Source organism: Barbus barbus (genome assembly GCF_936440315.1).
Source record: "Barbus barbus genome assembly, chromosome: 47".
Taxonomy (NCBI): domain Eukaryota; kingdom Metazoa; phylum Chordata; class Actinopteri; order Cypriniformes; family Cyprinidae; genus Barbus; species Barbus barbus.
This window is the reverse complement of record NC_136725.1, coordinates 20,384,487-20,405,478: the sequence shown is the minus strand read 5'-3', so window position 1 is coordinate 20,405,478 and position 20,992 is coordinate 20,384,487. Positions and strand designations below refer to the sequence as shown.

General features: G+C 37.3%; 2 protein-coding genes across 3 annotated transcripts in view; both read left to right on the top strand.

Moving 5' to 3' along the window:
* Nucleotides 1–634: 634 nt before the first annotated feature.
* LOC306865473 (septin-5-like) lies at nucleotides 635–8,859 on the top strand. Its single transcript, XM_079410079.1, has 11 exons — nucleotides 635–713; nucleotides 2,665–2,755; nucleotides 3,874–3,960; nucleotides 4,060–4,183; nucleotides 4,263–4,397; nucleotides 5,511–5,628; nucleotides 5,751–5,852; nucleotides 6,347–6,443; nucleotides 6,610–6,745; nucleotides 6,845–6,947; nucleotides 7,796–8,859. The coding sequence occupies exons 1-11, from the start codon at nucleotides 657–659 to the stop codon at nucleotides 7,856–7,858; spliced, it is 1,113 nt and encodes a 370-aa protein (XP_079266205.1). The 5' UTR covers nucleotides 635–656; the 3' UTR covers nucleotides 7,859–8,859.
* Nucleotides 8,860–9,131: 272 nt separating this feature from the next.
* The window catches only part of LOC306866041 (multiple C2 and transmembrane domain-containing protein 1-like), a 37,940-nt gene continuing 26,079 nt past the window's right edge, over nucleotides 9,132–20,992 (top strand). Inside the window, exons 1-3 of one of the 2 annotated variants that reach the window (XM_079410999.1) lie at nucleotides 9,132–10,018; nucleotides 19,610–19,724; nucleotides 19,896–20,038. In XM_079410999.1, the coding sequence (XP_079267125.1) occupies nucleotides 9,554–10,018; nucleotides 19,610–19,724; nucleotides 19,896–20,038 (723 nt within the window). In that variant the 5' untranslated portion in view covers nucleotides 9,132–9,553. The remainder of the gene's footprint in view (nucleotides 10,019–19,609; nucleotides 19,725–19,895; nucleotides 20,039–20,992) is intronic. The other variant, XM_079411000.1, reaches the window with a different exon arrangement.

Here is a 20,992-nt window from a genome sequence, read left to right as displayed (position 1 = left end):
ATTCACACAAACTGGATATGATGTTATGCTGCCACCGTGTGTCAGATCTCTACAGCATGCAGTGTTGGAAGAACCTCTTACATAAGACATAATTTCTAATGTATTCATTCAAATTTAATAAATAATTGCGTAAATTAAAGAAAAAAATATTAATAATAGCCAAATGCAGTAATTAAAGTAATGCATATAAAAAAATTGTTCATTCATTCATTTCACATTTAACTAAATAATTAAATAATTATCTTATTTAGGTTTTAAGAAAACTTTGATGAAAGGTTTTGATCCACTTCAAATGTATATATAATATATACATACACACACGTCATATAATTAATTTAAAAACTGAATATATATAGTAAAACTTAATTCTCAAATGGTAAGATAACCTAATTCTGTTAGGTCCTCCCCTGTCCGTCCGGCAGCATCATATTTATTCCAGCTGTTCTCCATGCCGACATATAAATCCTATTATGGCGAAACCTCATCTCATGAATATTAATTACGTAATGCTTCCGTTGTGCGGCTGCCATCCAATAGCGATGGACTCGCGCAGACATTCCTCGGCGATCGTCCAATAGAGAAGGCTGAGCTAATGAATATTAATGAGCACGCCTTCTCCATAGTATTTGCGAGTTGGTGTACCGAAAGCGGTCGGGATGGCGAGCAGCGCCAGGTACAAGAGCAGGTCGGTGAAATCAGGTAAGATAAGTGAGGTGTTACCGGTATGCGACTGAAATAACAGCTAGATTTAATAACGGAAATGTAATTGGTCTGTTTGCATCAATCGCTCTGGATTTCTTAACGCCTAAATGGGCTGCATCCTTCACCTGCTGCGGGCGTCTCACATCACACAACAGAGGATGCAGAGGTAAGCTGCTTCAGTCTATAATCATCCATTTGAATAATGTGCTGCGTGTCTGTGTGTTTGCCATAGGTTGATTCACATCGTGCGCATGCTGCATATATTTCTGGGACTGGATTGATATGAGATTATAGAGCCATGGTGCTGCCTCACTTACCTCTGTTTGGTTGTGAGAGTAACAATAAACACCAAAATATCATATTCTGTATATTCGGTCTGACATTTAAGTGTTGCAAATAACCTATCCATCAAATTCATAGATGCTGTCCATTTTCAGAAATGCATGAAACTAATCCTCACTGCCAGCTTTCAGTGTCCCACATTTCATCACAATCCCTGTTTGACCTCACTGTAAAGCAGCAGGAAAACTGCATGCATTGCATCATTTGAGGACAATGAGAAAGATGCTGATACCACCAGCCACCAGTCCTAATGTGCTCATTAAAATCCATTGAATCTAATTACATAATTATTTTAATTATATTCATGAATCTCATGCATTTCACCTCAAAATCAAAATTGTATTTTACAGAAAGAAAATGAATTATGTTTGTTTGCACTGTGACACTTTTTTTCTTTATGCATTACTATAATAAACATTAGGAGAGAAATTTGATTAAATGTTACAGAGATAATGTAATAATGCAAAAATCTTCATAGTTCCAAAAAAAAAAGGGGGTTAATTTGCTTTATGTAAAATATAATTTATAATTTTTTCTTTTAATTTTTGTGATTACATTTTCCCATATAGTAATTATAAATATCCTAGTAAATTTATTATCGGCCTAGTTTAATTTTTTTATGAGGTGAAGCACTGTTTTGCAATATTTCTTTGACTTCATATTCCTCTTGAAATCTTGAAAAATTCTGATGCTCGTGTGGTCTGCTCTGTGCACTGGCTTAGAAAATGTCTAAATGTGCACTTGGCTCTCCTTGTGTCCGCCCGAGGGCGAACTATCAGTCAATCTGGACGACTGATGAAAATAACACTAAGGCCTCTGTCTGCTAGGAAACGTTCAATTCATTTCTTGTCTTGTATCTCGGTGAACGCCCACGAATACATGCATACGGCTTCCATACGACTGAGACTGTTGCCAGTCGTGCATGAAAGCAAAATCCAATGCCCATGCCTCTGGGTGAGGATAAACCTCTTTCCCTGATTCCCAGACAGGCCTGACAATCCTGGAGATGAAGCCAAGCAGGAGAATCTATTGCGTGAAAATAGATTTTAAGTTTAACCTTCCCTTTTTGATCCAGAATTGTTATTTTGTAATATGCTTTCTCAAAAACAAACATTATTCATAGTGTTATTGTATTTGTGTTTCATACAAACACAGATCCTGCATGGTATGTAAAGCGTATTTGCATACTCTGCTGCCCTTTAAGATGCATCGGACCAATAAACAGGGCTAATTTTGCATATTTGCGATGCAAACCAAGCATAATGATTCTATATGACAGAGATATATATAGAGATATATATAGAGAGGCTTTATATAATAGGATAAATTATGTAATATTGTGAATATGGTCCGTGAGGCTGCTTCCGCACAGACTCTCTAAGCACAATGAAACATGGCAGGAATTCTGGGATTGCCCTAGTAAAGATGCGAGTGTGGCATACATCAGGCTGGCTGTGTTGGGGGTTGGGTGCTTGGATTCATCGTTATCCTGCAGCTATCACGTGATTTGCTTTGCAGATGTCTGATTTTTCATACTGTACAGTTGTTTTGATATGGAAATTAATGTGGTAGTATTAGGATTCTGCTATTAAATGATGTCATTATATGCCATTGTTTTAGGAAAAAGAGTATGTCGGCTTCGCCACCCTCCCGAATCAGGTTCACAGGAAGTCGGTCAAAAAAGGCTTTGATTTCACTCTCATGGTGGCAGGTGAGGTTCTTATCACCAGTGTTGTTATTGTTAACCAAAACTCATTTTAAAACTATTAAATATTGTATTTCTTAAAGTGATAGTCCACCCGAAAATGAATATTTTATCGTCATATACTTATGTTGTTCCATGACTTTCTGTCTTCTGTGGAACACAAAAGAAGATATTTTGAAGAATGTTGGTGGCAAAACAGTTTTGGTTCCCATTGATTGATTCTATTGTATGGACAAAAAAATACACTGGAAGTCAATGGGATCCAAAACGGTTTGGTTATCAACATTCTTCAAAAGATCTTTTTTGTATTCCACATGCAGAAGAAAGAAAGGCATACAGGTTTGGAACAACAAGAGGCTTAGTAAATTATGACTTTTCATTTTTTTAGAATTTTGATTTATAGAATTTTTTTTGAATGGACTATACAATTTAATTAAAATGAAGATGGCATAAAATATAAATATTAAATGAAAAATGTAAAAATTAAAACAATTAGAAATATTACCTTGGCAAGTAACTGAATTAAAATAAGTTGAAGTACTACAATTACTAAAGCTAAATTAGAACTAAATATAAATTAAAGCTAGAAACATAAAAAAACATGTAACAAAATTACTACAACTTAAACTAAGATTAAAATGAAAACTGAAAATATAAAAATAAGACTCAAAATAATAATAAATACTATAATAGTATGTAAAAATACTAAATTGACACTACTTAATACCAAAAACACCAAAGGTAACAGTGATATTTTAGTATCATTGAGAAACTATTAGTGTTTATTAATAGTTTGAATTAATTTTATTGTTATATTTTATATATTATTTTTTATTTAGCATTTTTTAAAATTTCAGTAATATTTTCTTTTTTATATGTATGTATCTATATAGTTTTGTTTATTCATTTGCATTTCAGTTTTAATTGAGTACATCAAGTTAAACTAAATTAAAATGAGAAATGTTGCTGAAAAACTATAATAACCCTGGGAAATTTTAATAACCCTGCCAAATTTAATGACTCATATAATGGAAAGAGAACAGATAAAGATGGGGGATTCAAACTTTCCTTGACCACATGAGCAAAAGCTGCATTTCTGAAAGTTTACACTCGTTGTCTTTTAGGGGAGTCTGGTCTTGGAAAGTCCACCCTGATCAACAGCTTGTTCCTCACAGATCTGTACAAGGACAGAAAACTACTCAACGCTGAAGGTATCTTTCTGCTCCCATACTCACAGACTCACAGACAATTTACATTATGCCATTTAAAAGACACATTTGTCCTTCCTCAAAAATGTATGTCATGTTTAGAGCGCATCAGTCAGACCGTGGAGATCATCAAACACACGGTTGACATCGAAGAGAAAGGCGTTAAGCTGAAGCTGACCATTGTAGACACACCAGGTTTTGGAGACGCTGTCAATAATACAGAGAGGTAAGTACTTAAAGTTTACCTCAGATTTGTTAAGTATTGGTAGTTTTCTGCTAACAGAATGTTTTGTCTCAATCCTCAGCTGGAAGGCCATTACTGACTATATTGACCAGCAGTTTGAACAGTATTTTCGGGATGAAAGCGGCTTGAACAGGAAGAACATCCAGGATAACCGTGTCCACTGCTGCTTGTACTTCATCCCTCCGTTTGGACATGGGTAGTCCATCCTGACTCTCTGCTAATATCTGAATAAAATACGTTCAGATAAAAGCACTTCTGTAGCTCAAACAGTAGAGTTATGGGTTATGGGTTTGATCAGGGAATGCATGCAACTGAAAAATAAATATATAAAAAAATACCTTAAACATATCCATTAAATGCAATGTAAGTTGCTTTGGATAAAAGCGTCCTCCAAATGCATAAATGAAAATGAAATACATGAACTGTTACATGCTAAATTTGGCAAAATGAAAAAATTATTAAAAGAATAAAAAATATTATTAAATAATAGTAAAAAAAAAAAACTGACAAACAAAAACTATTTCTAGGCTAGGTCTGTTTACAGTTTTAGAGTACTTTAAACACTATTATGAATGAGCAAAAAAAATGGTCTTGTTTTTTTTTAAATTAAAATATGCACTCCCATTCAAAAGTTTGGGGTCAGAATTTATTTTTAAAGAAATTAAGACTTTTATTCAGCAAAGATGCATTAAATTGATCAAAAGTGACAGTAAAGCATTTAGAATTATTCTATTCTATTCTATTATATTATATTATAGAACTATTTAAAACAAATGCTCTTCTTTGAACTTTGTATCCATAAAAGAATCTTGAAAAAATAGATCATGAACATATTAAGCAGCAAAAAAGGTCAAGGTCAAGGTCAAAAAGGTTTCTTGAGCAGCAAATCAGTATATTAGAATGATTTCTGAAGGATCATGTGACACTGAAGACTGCAGTAATGATGCTGAAAATACAGCTTTGATCACAGGAATAAATTACAATTTAAAATAATATTAAAACAGAAAACTGTTATTTGAAATTGTAATAATATTTCACAATATTCCTGTTTTTATTGTATTTTTAATCAAATAAATGCAGCCTTGGTGAGCAAAAGAGACTTCTTTCAAAAACATAAAAAAATCTTACTGACCCCAAACATTTGAATAGTAATATGTATTTTATGTGTACATCAAACTTGAAAAATCTTATTGTCCATCACATGGCCTCTTCTATGAAAATTAGTCTCTAAATGTCTCTTTTTTGAAAGCAAAGTGAATAAAGTATCTCCGACCGGATAAGCCCACTCACTCTCTCTTCTCCCCCTCAGGCTGCGGCCCGTGGACGTGGAGTTTATGAAAGCACTGCAGGACAAGGTGAACGTGGTTCCACTCATTTCCAAGGCTGACTGTCTGACGCCAGCGGAGATGAAGAAGATGAAGGACAGGGTAAAGTGGATCAGCCTGTTAATGCAGGCACACGCTCTGTTCACATTCACACACACGCCGCGTCTTCGCTCCATGTGTCAGGGCTTCTGACGTAACCAATGTTTTTCATCCTTCTATTCAAGGTGAGGGAGGAGATCGAGAAGTTCGGACTCAAAGTGTACCAGTTCCCAGACTGTGATTCCGATGAGGATGAGGAGTTCAAGCAACAGGACCGAGAGCTAAAGGTCAGTATTATGACTCATAAACGGATGCTGGAGTACTTAATGACTCGAGACACGAAAATTGATGTTCGCTGTTCCATCCGAGGTTGATGTCTGGTTCATAGGGTCCACGGCAGATTAAAACCAGGAGTTTGTTGAAGTCCAAAATCAAATGCACTGCCTCTATTAAGGGGTTTAAGGTTTGACTGATGGTAGATGCTATAACTACTCCTCTGGAACATTTTGCAGATAATTTTGCTAATAATAATAATAATAATAAACGGTCTAAGTAAAAATTAAATAAAAAATTATAAAATAAAATTTCACCTGTACAAGAGAATCCATCACAATCTTTGAAAAACTACTGTAAGCTCAATCTTTTCTACAGAACTTGACTAACTAATGTACACTTTAGAAAGGCGACTGTAAACTCAACTCTTGCTAGAGATCTTTACTAACTAACTAATGAAATATTTAGAAGCAAAAAAAATCCAAATGTTCAATGTTATGTGTTTCAGGAGAGCACTCCATTTGCTGTGATTGGGAGCAACATGATAGTTGAGGTCAAAGGTCAGCGGGTGAGAGGCAGACTTTACCCATGGGGCATTGTGGAAGGTCAGTCCAGATCTGCGCTTGAATATTTATGTTTTGCATGAGACAGACTCTCTGTACTGACAAGAACAAATGCAACATAAATAAGTTTTAATCAACCGTGTGCCAGCTAACCATAAATGTACTAAAAGGTTTTGAAACAGATTTGTGTGCATTTTTTTTATCACAGTGGAGAATCAGTCCCATTGTGATTTCGTCAAGCTGAGGAACATGTTGATTCGCTCACACATGCACGACCTGAAAGACATCACGTGTGACGTGCACTATGAAAACTACAGGGCGCAGTGCATACAGCAAATGACAAGGTAAGTCGCAATGCTTTTCTCAAATATCTTACTAAATATCATAGGAAAAGAAACTTTGCCATTGACTTTAACGCTTATGAGATGTTCTGTTTCCACCAGCAAACTGAGCCAGGATAATCGCGTGGAGAGCCCCATCCCAATACTACCACTGTCCACCCCGGACGTAGAGACAGAAAAGCTGATAAAGATGAAGGATGACGAGGTCAGCCAGCTTAATCTAGTCATTTCAGATGTTACTTTATAACTGTGGCATTGAGCACAAAACTAGTTATTTTTGAAACATTTGCAATTAAACATTTTGCTGCACCTGAAAATCAAAAGTGATTTGAGAAAATGTACCTGCCATAAATACTTTTTACCATCCATGAAACTGTATGTGCATTACTTCAATAAAAATCAGGCAGAACAAATAGGCGAACATCTAATTGCAATTAATTATTTAATAATTGTATTTATTTACTTAGTTATTTATTTATTAAAAACAAACAAATCATTAAAGAAACATTCATATAATACTATTTAACACTATCTAATACTATTTAGCATTTCATAATAATAATAAATTAAATTTATATAATAATAATAGGCTAATAATAAATAGGCTAAAATAATAATAGGCTATTAATAATAGGATAATAATAATAATTATTATTATTATTATCATCAGCCTATTATTATTTTATATAACAACAGTACAAATACAATACTAATATTTATGGCTGATTGTTTTCTTTGCTTTCATTTTTTTGGCATAAAACTGCAGGGAAGTTCTCTGTTGAAATGCTTCTCTTTTTTTGACAACAGACTTATAAACCATTCTCATTATAAACTTAGTTAGATGTTTGGTGCTTGTTGCATTTTCAAGAATATTATTTATATGATTACAACGCAAGCTTTGCAAACTGATAAACCATATTGTGTTCTCGTGTTTCATATACTCACCAACGCTGGTTTTTATTCCCCTTGGGGCTTGGCTAGTGTTCATTTTAGGCCCTGTTTGCAACCCTAAATGCTGAATCTGCCTAATATTGCTGACTTTGTCCCTCACAGTTGCGGAAGATGCAAGAGATGCTTCAAAAAATGCAGCAGCAGATGCACGAACAGGACCTGTGAACGCTGCCCTGAGCACAAAAACGCTGATTTCAGTTTGTCTGCACTTTTACACAAGCAGACACATGACACTTTAACATCATCACACTGAAGGATATGCAGTAGATAAGCAAACAGATGTATTTGTATGTCAAACACAGCACACAGATATGAATGCATGTGTCGAGCACTACAGTTAAAAGGGTCACTTCACCTGAGCCTGATATCTAAAACCAGGCTCCAAGTTCAAATATTTGGTAACACACTTTGTACAGTCCATGTGATGCTGGATGACTGTTTCCATGGCAAAGACTGCTGCTTTATTCACAGTAGACATGGCAATTGTCTTATTCTATTGTCTTTTGTTTGCCGTTTTTGTGATCTGATTCTATCCCATTTTTTTAAAATATTTTAGTAATGTGTGTGTGTGTGTGTGTGTGTGCCTGTGCCGATTTGCTTAAAACAAGAGCACTGAGTGAAAAACTAAATATTTGAGTGATTTTCTACTTTTAAAGCAGCTATACCAATAAGTTATTACATATTGAACAAGGTTTAGAAGTATCAAAACATTTGCAGTATTAAAGCAAATACTTTAACCTTCATTCTTTTTCATTTTCATTCATTTATTTGTCTCTGAAGGCCTTATCAGAGCACCTTGAATTGCAAACTTTGCTGTACGATTACTGATCCATGCAACCTTTTGTCTACCTTATGGATTGAACATGAAAATGGGATTCTTTATGACAGTTTTATGTAATTCAGGTTTTAATATGCCACTTAGGATGACTGTTCCAGTCTTAAAACTCCTAATTATTTATAATATTTCACAAAATGGATATCAGACAATCTGTATTAGTGAATAGGCACCGACATCTTTTATATCAGCTATTGTTGTTGGTTTTAGATGGATGCATTGAGATATTGATTCATATGCCCTGTATGTGTTTACTCAAGCTATGAGCATGACAAATGCACCATCTGCCATTTATCATGATTCCTTTGAAAAATAAACACATTTCCGTGGTAAACCTGCCTAGTCTGTACATCTTTTCACCTTTGGTAAATATATATATATATATATTTAGATTTCTCATGATATAATTTCACTTTCATGTCATTAAGTGCCAAATTTATATTTTCCATGACATACTGGTTCAGGTATTAAAATATGTGAGTTTGAAAGTATATATAAAAGGTTGAATCTAAAGAGGGCGTGTTCGTTCATAAGGTCCAACCAATGAAACTTTGCGTAATGCGTCAAGTCCACAGGTTTGTCTTATGCAAATATGTGTGTATTACGATTTACCATATTACATTCTTCGATCACGTAGTGTCGAATTAACATAGACCACCATGTAGAAGGAGTTTAACAGAAGTGCATGTAAATAAAAGCTTGCTGGGCAGGAACGATGCGTTGCGTAATCATAGATATATTCATTTAGTATGGATACCAAAGCAACTTTTTTAAAAATACTGGGCGTGGATGAGGACCACAGACTGGGGGACTGTCTCGTTTTATAAAAACCATGATGGTCTGAAGGTCTGCAGATGTGCTCTGGAAAAACTTGCCTCTCCATCACTCTACTTCCGCATCAAACATGCGTTTAACACTCAACATGCTGAGCACAACAACATTGAAGTAAATGCTATTTGCATCGGTTTGCATGTTTTCAGCATTAACCTCACAGCAACATCTGCCTGGGACGCAGCAGAGATCATATGGAGGGGAAACTGGACATGGATGATGTTTCTCCATCCCAGCATCAGCATCAGCGGGGCTTGTGGAAATCCTTCCACGGCAGACCCAAACTCACTGGCAGCCCCAAACTGGGCAAAAAGGACCGAAAGCAAGAAAGCGGGTTTTGGATATTTAAAAAGAAACGACCAAATGGTTTGGACCGAGCGGTGTCTTCATCTCAACCCAATCTGCACAGCGCGGCAGCCGCTCCGGATGGTGGTGAGAGCGGGAGGACGCGCCGCGCCGCGCCCGAGCTGAGTGTGGGTACGGCGGCCGTAGCAGCGGCGTCGCTCGGTGCGGAGATCCAGATGTTGAAAAGAACCGTCAGCTCCAAACCGACGCTCTCCCAGTTGGTGCAGTCTCAACATAAACCTGCTCTGAAAGGGTCCACATGCACTGATGATGCTGTGATGAATGGTAACGAGGAAGAGATCTATAAAAGTGTGGTAAGACGATTTATGATCTTTCAGACGTTTTTGCCATTGCACTGCAGTAATAAGTGATGGATGCAGTTATCTTTCACATATAGTTTACGCTCTACATTCACATTTGCAGATGTCTAGAACGTATTGACTTAAATAGATTGTTTTAGTTATAAATACAGCGAACTGGCCACAACTGGAACAGTTTTTTTTATAAATTTGTATAATAACTTAGATGGATGCATTTAGCTTCCTAAATATAAATGTATTAAAACATATTTAGTATAATTTCTATTTGATAGTGATTTTTAAGTTTTTTAGGTAAAATTAGTATAAAAACTGAATTTAGGTTTATAGAAAATCTGTTTGCTACAAAATAACAATAAATTAATTTTCTTATAAGAAACATGATGAATTACATCCAAGCTGGAAAACCCATGTTATATTAGTTTAAGCTGTTATATATATATATAACCTATTAGCCGATTTGTTATAGGTGAAACTTGATCAAGGTGTACCAAGTCAATCTCAAACATCCCAGCTTGAAGCGGACCACAAATGAGCAGCATGCTTCAGATAGACACCATTTAAAAGCAGATTAATACACAGATCCGTTAGATCCATGCAGCAGGATGATGTTAGAGAAATTGAAACATTTCCAGAATGACTTAGATTGGGTTTGAAGGGCAATCGACCAGTAAGCCTATTTGCCTCATTTTACCTGATGTCCCACTTTTGCTAAACCCACCCTAACAACTGCTTTGAATACAAGAACAGAATGATTTTGACACTGTAATATTTTTTACATTGCAAGTCCAAATCAGATGTCATGTCAGAACTCCTCCAATTATCAGTAGACAGTCATTTTTTTTGTTGTTGCATGCATGCTTGTGAATATCTTTGCCCTTGTACATACCCATTTTAAGCCTTTAATATATATGCACACCAAGGTTTACCTGAATCAGGTGTTTTTGTGCAAGGTCATTTTTACATTTGTAGATGCAAAGCGATATGTTTGCATAGTCAAACTCATGTCAGATTCCCATTCACACAAGGACATGTGCCAGAACGAGCTTGTGTCAGACTTTTTTCCGCAAGTTTTTCTTTTAAAACTGTAAAGTTTGGTTGACATTGAGTTTTGTCTACAACTGTTAGTTTTAGTCATGTTGGCACTGTACAGTTAGTTCTCTCTGTGCCTGAGGGTGTTTGCCAAGCTGGTTTGCAAGAAGAGGAACTTGCCTAAAAGTAAAGACACACAAACACAGGCTTAACGCCAAACACGGTGCCAAGAGTTGAGTAAGTTTGCAGAAGTGAATTATTGTGCTTATTAGTAAATTTATATTATCGGTTGTCTATGTGCATCAGATTTTTGAGATCCATGAATACAAATGAAAAGATTTGATTAAGTTGTGTATGCACATATCTCAAAAAAAACAAATGAGATCTTCTGCTGTTGTTTTCCTGGAAGCACCAGTGGTGTGTTTTGTTTAAAGCGATAGTTTACCCAAAAATGAGATTTAACTCAAACTCAGGTTGTTACAAAACTGTATGTCTTTCTTTCTTCTTTATGACACAGAAGAAGATAGTTTGAAAAATGTATTTTATAGAAGTGAATAGGCGTGTGTTTCAGAGTTAAGTGTTCATTTACATGCATTCATCTTATAATACAGTGTTTTCAGAGCGGCTTGGCTCATGGTTAAAGGGTTAGTTCACCAAACAATTACTCAGCCTCATGTTGTTCCAAACCCTTAAGACCTTCGTTCATCTTCAGAACACAAATTAAGATATTGCAACTGCAATAATGCAACTGCAATATTCCCAGACCCAGAAACGTAGTAAAGGACATCGGTATAATAGTCCATGTGACATCAGTGGTTCAACCATTATTTTACGAAGCTACAAGAATACTTTTTGTGCGCAAATAAAACAATAACAACATAATTTATTCAACGATTCTTCTCCCCGAGTTACAGAATGTAAACAACGCTCACACATGCTGAATGCTCATTATGTTGATTACATTCTGGGGTACTTTCCAAAATGGCGATTCTTAAAGGAAATAACTCTTTAATGCTGCTTCTCGTGAACTCCAAATCTGCAATCACTGAGAGTTTAACGGGCATTTGGGAATGTAATGTGCGCTAGGTTCACTTTATTTTAAAATAAAAACAATAATAAACACTTGCTAAAAAAAGATTTGATATTTATCTGTTTACTTGCATGTCTTGTGACCATTAACTGACATCAGAGACCCACAAACTTGCAAATGTGTTGTTACAGTATTGAAATATTAACTTAAAATCTCATGGGAGCAACTTCAAGTAAATATTTGTTGTCTAAGGGGTTTGGCTGACAAAAAAGTTTGTGAATCCCCACCTGAGAAAAAAGAAAGTCTGATGTGACAATGTGCAAACGGTGACAGGATTTAAATTTTACATAATTATTAAAAAATGCCTCCTGTGAGCAAGAAACCTTGAGCAATAAAGTTTTCGACTAGACATTGAAGCTAAGTGTACATATAGCTTTTCTGTATGCATGTCTATCCCAAGCCATTACATCACTGGCTTACAGCCTCCAACAGTGCAGCAGAGATTAGAGTCAAACAAACAACACGGCCTGGAGCTTACAGTTCCTCTGGATCCTACTGGTGCTATCTTTACTCCACTGCATGTGTGGACTTGACAAACAGTTTTGGTATGGAGCTGCGTGAGCTGTCTTTGTGGTTAGATGAGGAAGGCATTTGGGGAGGTATGAGATTTGATCAACAGCAGCATGCCTTTCTTAAGAAATCTGTGTCTCAGGATCTGGCAGAGCAGATGATTAATCTGCTCAGGAGTAACTTTGCAACTCAGATCAACTCCTCTGTGTCATAGGCGCTGATTTGGGTGAGCATGTTATTGTTGAAACTCATGGTATGTGGGAATTGCAGTAATGCTGAGCTACCTACAGGGTTTAGTAAAGTATATCTGACCAATTTATCATTTACTATTTTTTAGACATGCTCTGCTTTAAAAAATGAGCAGGGCAAAAAAAAATAAAAAAATACTATCAATATATATATATATATATATATATATATATATATATATATAGAGAGAGAGAGAGAGAGAGAGAGAGAGAGAGAGATCAATTTAATTTACATTTAAAAATTACATTCATATAATAAAAACATTCATATACTAAATTGTTTGCTTTGTTATTTATTTTATTGTTTATTTATTTATAAATAATGCTATATACATATATATAGCAGGCATCAAATTTGATCATTTTATGCAAAAGAAATCTCAGTTTAAACATTTGTTATGTGATCTATGTTCTTTTGTGAATAAAATATTGGCTCATGTGATCTGAAATTCTTTTATTTTTCATTTTATTCAAATGTAAAAAAACGTCCCAACATTTCTGGAATTTGGGTTGTATTATGTATATATATATATATATATATATATATATAAATATTTACATATAATATAAATTATATGAATATAAATATATACATGTAAATATTTTCTAAATATATGTATGTGTATTTATATATACAAAATAATCATACACAGTACACACACATATATTATATATACAAAAACCTTTATTTTGGATGCGATTAATCACGAGTAATTGTTGCCCAGCACTTATATGAATGTTGTTTATGACTATTGGGCAAAAAATGTGTATCTTAAAAAGTAAATGGATAAAATATAACCTTTTATTTAACCTTACTTTTTAATATATATATGTCCAACAGTCACAAACAACATTCAGATATATAATATTATCTGAAGATCTTTTGTGATAATGTTTTTCTTGTATTTTAAAATGTAAATTCTAATAATTGTAATAATTTCCATGAACTTTTATCCAGGTCACAAATGGCTGGAAAAAGAATGAAATCATGAAAAGGGTGGTTAAGATGATGTTGTTTTGCTCTGATACAATTGAACTGCCACTTTAAGGTCATAATGAAACTGCGGGCTGAGTATCGTAGCTACAACATTTCTAGACGCAGGTCACGTTCAGTGAGGTCGGTGTTTGACTGCTCAGGGCTTAAATACTACATATCAGACCAGACACGCTTGAAAACAACATTAAACAGATCACATGTTTCCTGTCTTACAACTTCTCACCTAATACAAGTGCATTTGCACACATCCCTTGAGGCCCCTATAATAGACCCCAGAATTTCTGTTTATAGGCTGCCTTGCTCACAAACAGGAAGTGGCTCTATAACTTTAACCACCATACTGTCAACCTCTACGTCTTCCTGTTAAACCCTTTGGCAAGTTATTCAAAAATATTCTCTCTTGCTAAAGTTCAATCATCATGCTCACATTGTTTCTACTTTATGGAGCAGGAGGGAGCTTATTACGAGACTTTGATTTATAGGCACAATCAACATGAGCTACTTGTACAAACCTCAATAAAGATTTTCAGTGCAGTGGCTGATGTGTTTTATCGGCTGGCATCATTCCCCATGCCAGTGTCTTTCTCCTTAGAAGGCTAGCTCTTGTAATGGATATCTTTGCTTACAGAGATGCTCCGAGCTGAATTCATCTTAGAGAGGTCTTATAGAGAGCGTGGAACAAGGGCTGGATGATTAATTGAAATAAAAAAGCCATCTCGATGTAATATGTCAGTTTTGGTTTTGTTCTGTTTCTTCCTTATTTGGTTCTTCCTGCTTTAGTTTGTGTCCTAGTTCTGTTAATTAATTATCGTCATCACCTGTGTTCTATTAATTACCTTGTTTCCTCGTTTGTTCCTCCCCTTTATAAGTCCTCAGTTTTGCCATTTATGTTTGTCCGATCTTAAGTTAATAATGTCTTATGTGAGTTGATGCCATTGATTAAAGAATATTCCTTTTTGTTTCATTCCTTCGTCGAGAGCTTTATTGCTACAACCACCGACGCATAACAGAAGATCCGACCAACAACCGAAGACGAGATAGCCGCTCGAAATGCTTGAGCTGGTTCCCGTCGTTTGCGGGGGTTCACGCCGCCGTTCGCGGCTCGCCCCTGCCCGTGCAGCGTGGGATGTCGGGCGGCCTGTCGCGGCTTACCCAGGCCACCCGTTTTGGGGAGAACGGGTCGCCATTCGCCGCTCGCCCTTACCCCCCGCCCAAGAGAAATTCGTTCCGCCTGAGTCGGCGATGAATGTTCCGCCCGTGGCGAAGAGGATTCCGCCGCGAAGGGCGATGAACGTTGCGCCGTCCGCGACGAAGAGGATTCCGCCGTACACGGCGATGAATGTTCCGCCCACGGCGAGGAGGATTCCGCCGCAAGGGGCGATGAACGTTGCGCCGTCCGCGCTGGAGAGGATCCCGCCGCCTATAACGGTTCACCCTGAACCGCCGAGGAAGGAAAAACAGGTGCCGGTAGGGATTTTAATTGAGTTTGAGGGCATGACATTCCCTCCAGTGCCTGATCCTCGCCAGTGCCATCCAGTGCCTGCTCCTCGCCAGTGCCATCCAGTACCTGCTCCTCGCCGGCGCCCTCCAGTGCCAGCTCCTCGCCAGTGCCTTCCTGTGCCTGCTCCTCGTCTGAGCCCACCAATTCCGGCACCTCGCAAGTGCCCACCTGAGTTCCCGCTGGTCCCGTCCAGCCCACCTGAGTTCCCGCTGGTCCCGTCCAGCCCACCTGAGTTCCCGCTGGTCCCGTCCAGCCGTCCTGAGTTCCCGCTGGTCCCGTCCAGCCGTCCTGAGTTCCCGCTGGTCCCGTCCAGCCGTCCTGAGTTCCCGCTGGTCCCGTCCAGCCGTCCTGAGTTCCCGCTGGTCCCGTCCAGCCGTCCTGAGTTCCCGCTGGTCCCGTCCAGCCGTCCTGAGTTCCCGCTGGTCCCGTCCAGCCGTCCTGAGTTCCCGCTGGTCCCGTCCAGCCGTCCTGAGTTCCCGCTGGTCCCGTCCAGCCGTCCTGAGTTCCCGCTGGTCCCGTCCAGCCGTCCTGAGTTCCCGCTGGTCCCGTCCAGCCGTCCTGAGTTCCCGCTGGTCCCGTCCAGCCGTCCTGAGTTCCCGCTGGTCCCGTCCAGCCGTCCTGAGTTCCCGCTGGTCCCGTCCAGCCGTCCTGAGTTCCCGCTGGTCCCGTCCAGCCGTCCTGAGTTCCCGCTGGTCCCGTCCAGCCCCGCGCCTCCCGTGCGCCCTCTAATGTCCGCGCTACAAGAGCGCCCTCTAATGTCCGCGCTGCAAGAGCGCCCTCCTGCGTCTCCGCTGGTCCCGTCCAGCTCTCCTTCGTCTCCGCTGGTTCTATCCAGCTTCGCGCCTCCCGTGCGCCCTCAAGTGTCTGCGCTGCAAGAGCGCCCTCAAGTGTCTGCGCTGCAAGAGCGCCCTCAGGAGTCCGCCTTCCGGGGGGGGGAGATACTGTAATATGTCAGTTTTGGTTTTGTTCTGTTTCTTCCTTATTTGGTTCTTCCTGCTTTAGTTTGTGTCCTAGTTCTGTTAATTAATTATCGTCATCACCTGTGTTCTATTAATTACCTTGTTTCCTCGTTTGTTCCTCCCCTTTATAAGTCCTCAGTTTTGCCATTTATGTTTGTCCGATCTTAAGTTAATAATGTCTTATGTGAGTTGATGCCATTGATTAAAGAATATTCCTTTTTGTTTCATTCCTTCGTCGAGAGCTTTATTGCTACAACCACCGACGCATAACACTCGACATGCAGTGTGATTATCAAATCGCAAAGGCTGCGATTTAATTGTGTGGTGCATGTTTCAGAGTGAAGCCTGGCACTGTGTTCATCTCCTTGCGAGCAGCTCATGAACCAGTGCTTTTAGTGTCTCAGAGCGGCTCGGTTCGCAGTTAATGCTTCTCCACACAAAGTCCATCTCTGCTTCTGCTCTGAGTTTTATCAACAAAACAGAAGCTCTAGGGGTCCCTGTGGCCTTCTGTCAAAAAGTTAAATGGGTTAACATTTTAAAATGAAGAAAATAAGACAGCCAAAATATTTGTAATTAGTGGTTGTACTGTAATTAAAAAAAAATTATAAAATAAATAACAATAAAATATATATATTATTATTATATTTTATTAAATACTTGATTTTGTTATTTTACAAGATTTTTAAATGACCATAGTAATATTGTGTATTTTGTTTATATTTAGTAATAATAATAATCATAATCAATTTTCCTAATCATAATAAACCATCTTCTTAATTATCATAAAATAATCTAATTTTATAATCAAAGTGATATATTTTACAGTTGTACTGTAAAATACAATTATTATTAATTATATTTTTCTTATATACTTGATTTTATTTTACAGTGAAATTACAATAGTAATATATTTTTAATACAATATAATATAATAATTTTATAATACAATTTTTTAGAACAATAATCATAATAAAAATAATAATAATCAAATCTTTTGGCCAAATATTTTAGCTCTACAAACACTAAACCTGGAGTTTTTTTTTTTTTTTTTTAACCACTCTTTTTTTCTTTTTTCTTTTTTGCAAAAATATATTTTTTTTACCCTGTCAAATCATGCAGCTCTAGGTGGAACCACTATAAACTGGATATTCAGGTGTGAGTTCGGGGCGGGACTATCTGTTTACCAATTATCATACGATGAGATGAAACCTGTCATTCATTATATTTGGAAGTCTGTTTGTTCTGTTTGGTTTTAGTGATGCAGAAATGATGGAGGAAGATAAATATGATATCTCTAAATGTAGATCAGCTATGAGAACTTCTTTATCTCAAACACGGCACCAGGATGTTGTTGGAGGAATTCCTGATCTAATAACAATATCCTATATCCTTCTTCTTGCCAGTCCTGCCATCAACAGGATGTTTAATAGGCCCTAAAGGTCCACAATGCAAATCACCTGCTTTCAGCTGACACTACAAACACACTTAGTGTGTGAGAGAAATGTGTTTCTGACCTCATCTCTCACTCAAGTGTGAAAAAGAGTAAGTAGAATGTGTGTAGTGCTTGCCAAATATTGTCTGTGTTTAAGTGACATAATTAGTGGTACTGTGTTTTCAGAAGCCCCAAAATATTCAACTATGTCATGTAACTCGTTCTGCACCATTGGTCCTACAGATATGAATCAATCTGAGCCCATATCTACACCAGAATATCACAGAATATAATTTAACCTGGGCCAGTAAACAACTTCCCTAGTGACACCTTAGCAACCACATTCTGTAGAACACATTCTAGCAACACCTTAGCAACCACATACTGTAGAACACGCCTTAGCAACCACATAGAACACACCCAGAACACATTAGAAACACCTTAGCTACCACATATTGTAGAACACACCATAGTAACACCTTAACAACCACATAGAACATACCCAGAACACTTTAGCATCCACAGAACCCACCCAGGACACCATAGCAACATTTCAGCAATCACATACTAACACACCCTAGTAACACCATAGCAATCACATAGAACACACAGTACACCCTAGCAATACTTTAGCAACCTCGTACTGTAGAACACACACTAGTAACACCTTAGCAACCACATAGGACACACCCAGAACACCCTAGCAACACATTAGCATTTTCACTGAGAAATTGCTAGTATTTTTACATATAATTGCAAATCAATAACAAGTCATGTGAAATTAAACATGACATTTTGAAATAGAAAGACACTGTAGTACCTTTAGATGTAGGGGGAAAAATCAGTTTTTCATGATATACCTTCTTTAAATGACTTGCAGCAGGTGTTCAAGTTGGTGGCTTAAATAGGCGCAATGATGGTAGTTTATGAATACACAACTTTTCAGACTAAACCATTAACCACTAGGCCACCGCCACACCATTGGAAAAAACACATGACTTTTTCTGGACTCTACCAGGCGGTTTTTAAGCACTGTCAGATGTGTGAAGTTAACATCACATGCACAGTGTTTTACTTCCTATGCAAAAATTAGACATTGACAACAGATTGCTAGTTTAGCTTCCTGTGACTCTCGCTTTTTAGTTTATTTGCAGCTTATTCTGTTCAGGAACTGGTTACTTAGACCGGAAGAGATCATCTGACTGAGATAAAGTGACCAAGTGAGAAGACGAAGTAATGAAGCGGCATGCAACAAAGTAGAAGCTTATTTCACTAATGAACATCTCCACAAAAGGGTAAAAGGCAGAAATTGGTAGAAAATGAGTGCTGACTTTGTGAAAGTATCAAAAGTTGAAACACATTATTCTGATTAACTGGGATTGCTTCACATTGTGCCTTGTGCATTTTTGCTTTTAGTGTGGACAGATAAATGATATTACACAACACTGTGTATAATATTTCTATATAACAGCCAAAAATATGATTGAAACTAGTAAATATGTTGTAATGAGTCCAGTTAAATGAATGCAGAGTGCAAATGGCCATTCTAATAAAATGATTAAAACAGAATAATACTTGGTGTGTATAACAAGAGCTCAGTGTTATGTTCTCAGTGCTGGTTTTAGAGCACCAGTTTATCAGTTTTAAGCATCTTGCAACATCCTGTTATAATTTCAATCATAAATTCCCCAGGAATATGCTTTCTCATATGAGCACTTTTGTGTTAGTTAAAAGGTTTAGCCTTAAAGGCTTTGGGTGTATTAAATGTTTGAAGAGGTCCTGTCAATCAAGTTTTTGGGACAATGTCTGTTTTCTTCAGGGCATTAATGCAGCTGGTAATGGTGTTACACAGCCTTCACTGCCCACTTCAGCAATGTACCAGTTAGACATCGTGCTGAAAAAAGGAAATAACCTTGCTATTCGAGACAGAGGCGGTAAGACCTGCATCTCTCCTGCTCATGTTATCTCCACTAATACCACTGTCAGGAAATGTGTTTTACTTTTAATAAGATGTATTCATATGCTACTTAAAACTTATGTTCCTTCTATGATTTGCTGAAATGTGTAATCAATTCTTTTTAGATTAAAATGCTCTTATGTTTCAGGAACAAGTGACCCATATGTGAAGTTCAAAATAGCCGGCAAAGAAGTTTTCCGTAGTAAAATCATCCACAAAAACCTTAACCCGGTTTGGGACGAGCGTGTTTGTCTGATAGTGGACAATTTGCATGAGCCTCTGTATATTAAGGTAAAAATACTTATTTTTCTCACAGTGTTTATGGATGCTTGTTACCATTATAGTATATAGTATGAATCCTGAATTAATGACTCTTATGAGTTGGTTCGTTGTAGTGAATCAGAAACATGCTGCTCGCCCGGCAAAGCCAGTTTGTTTTAGTGAATCAGAATCATATATCTCGACCGGTATATTCTGAAACCCAAATTAATGATTCTAACGAGGAAATTCATTTTGGCGAATCAAAAACTTACTGCATGACTGGTGTAGTCTGGTTTCGGAATAAATGGCTCTTATGAGTCGATTCATTTTAGTGAATCAATTCATATTTTTGAGCAGTGAATTCCAAAACGCAAAGTAATGACTCTTATGAGGCGAATCGTTTTAGTGAATCTGTGTGACCACCAGTGTGGTCTGAATCCCAAATGAATTACTCTTATGAGCCGGGAATCCAAAACATTACAGTGCGAACAATATACACTGATTCCAGTGCAAATGACTCTTAAGAGATGATTCTTTTTAGTGAATCAGAAACATACTGCGTGACTGCTGTAGTCCAATTCCTGAACAAACAGCTCTTATGAAACAGTGATTTTTATTGAAGCAAAAGCATTACAGCATGAACAATGAAGACTGATTCCAAAGCGAATGACTCTTATGAGCCTTTTTTTTTTGTGACTCAAAAACATACTATGTATGTGCCAATTCTGAACAAATTACACTTATGAGCCGGTTCTTTTTAGCAAATCCAAAACATTACAGCATGAACAATGTATATCGATTTCGAAATGAATGACTCTCATGAGCCGGTTTGTTTTAGTGAATCAAAAACCAAGTGCGGGACCGATGTATTCTGAAATGAATGAATTCACTTGTGAAACAAAAGCATTACAGCCTGAACAATGTAGATTTATTCCAGTACAACAGACTCTTAGGAGCTGGTCCTTTTTATTGAATCGACAAGAA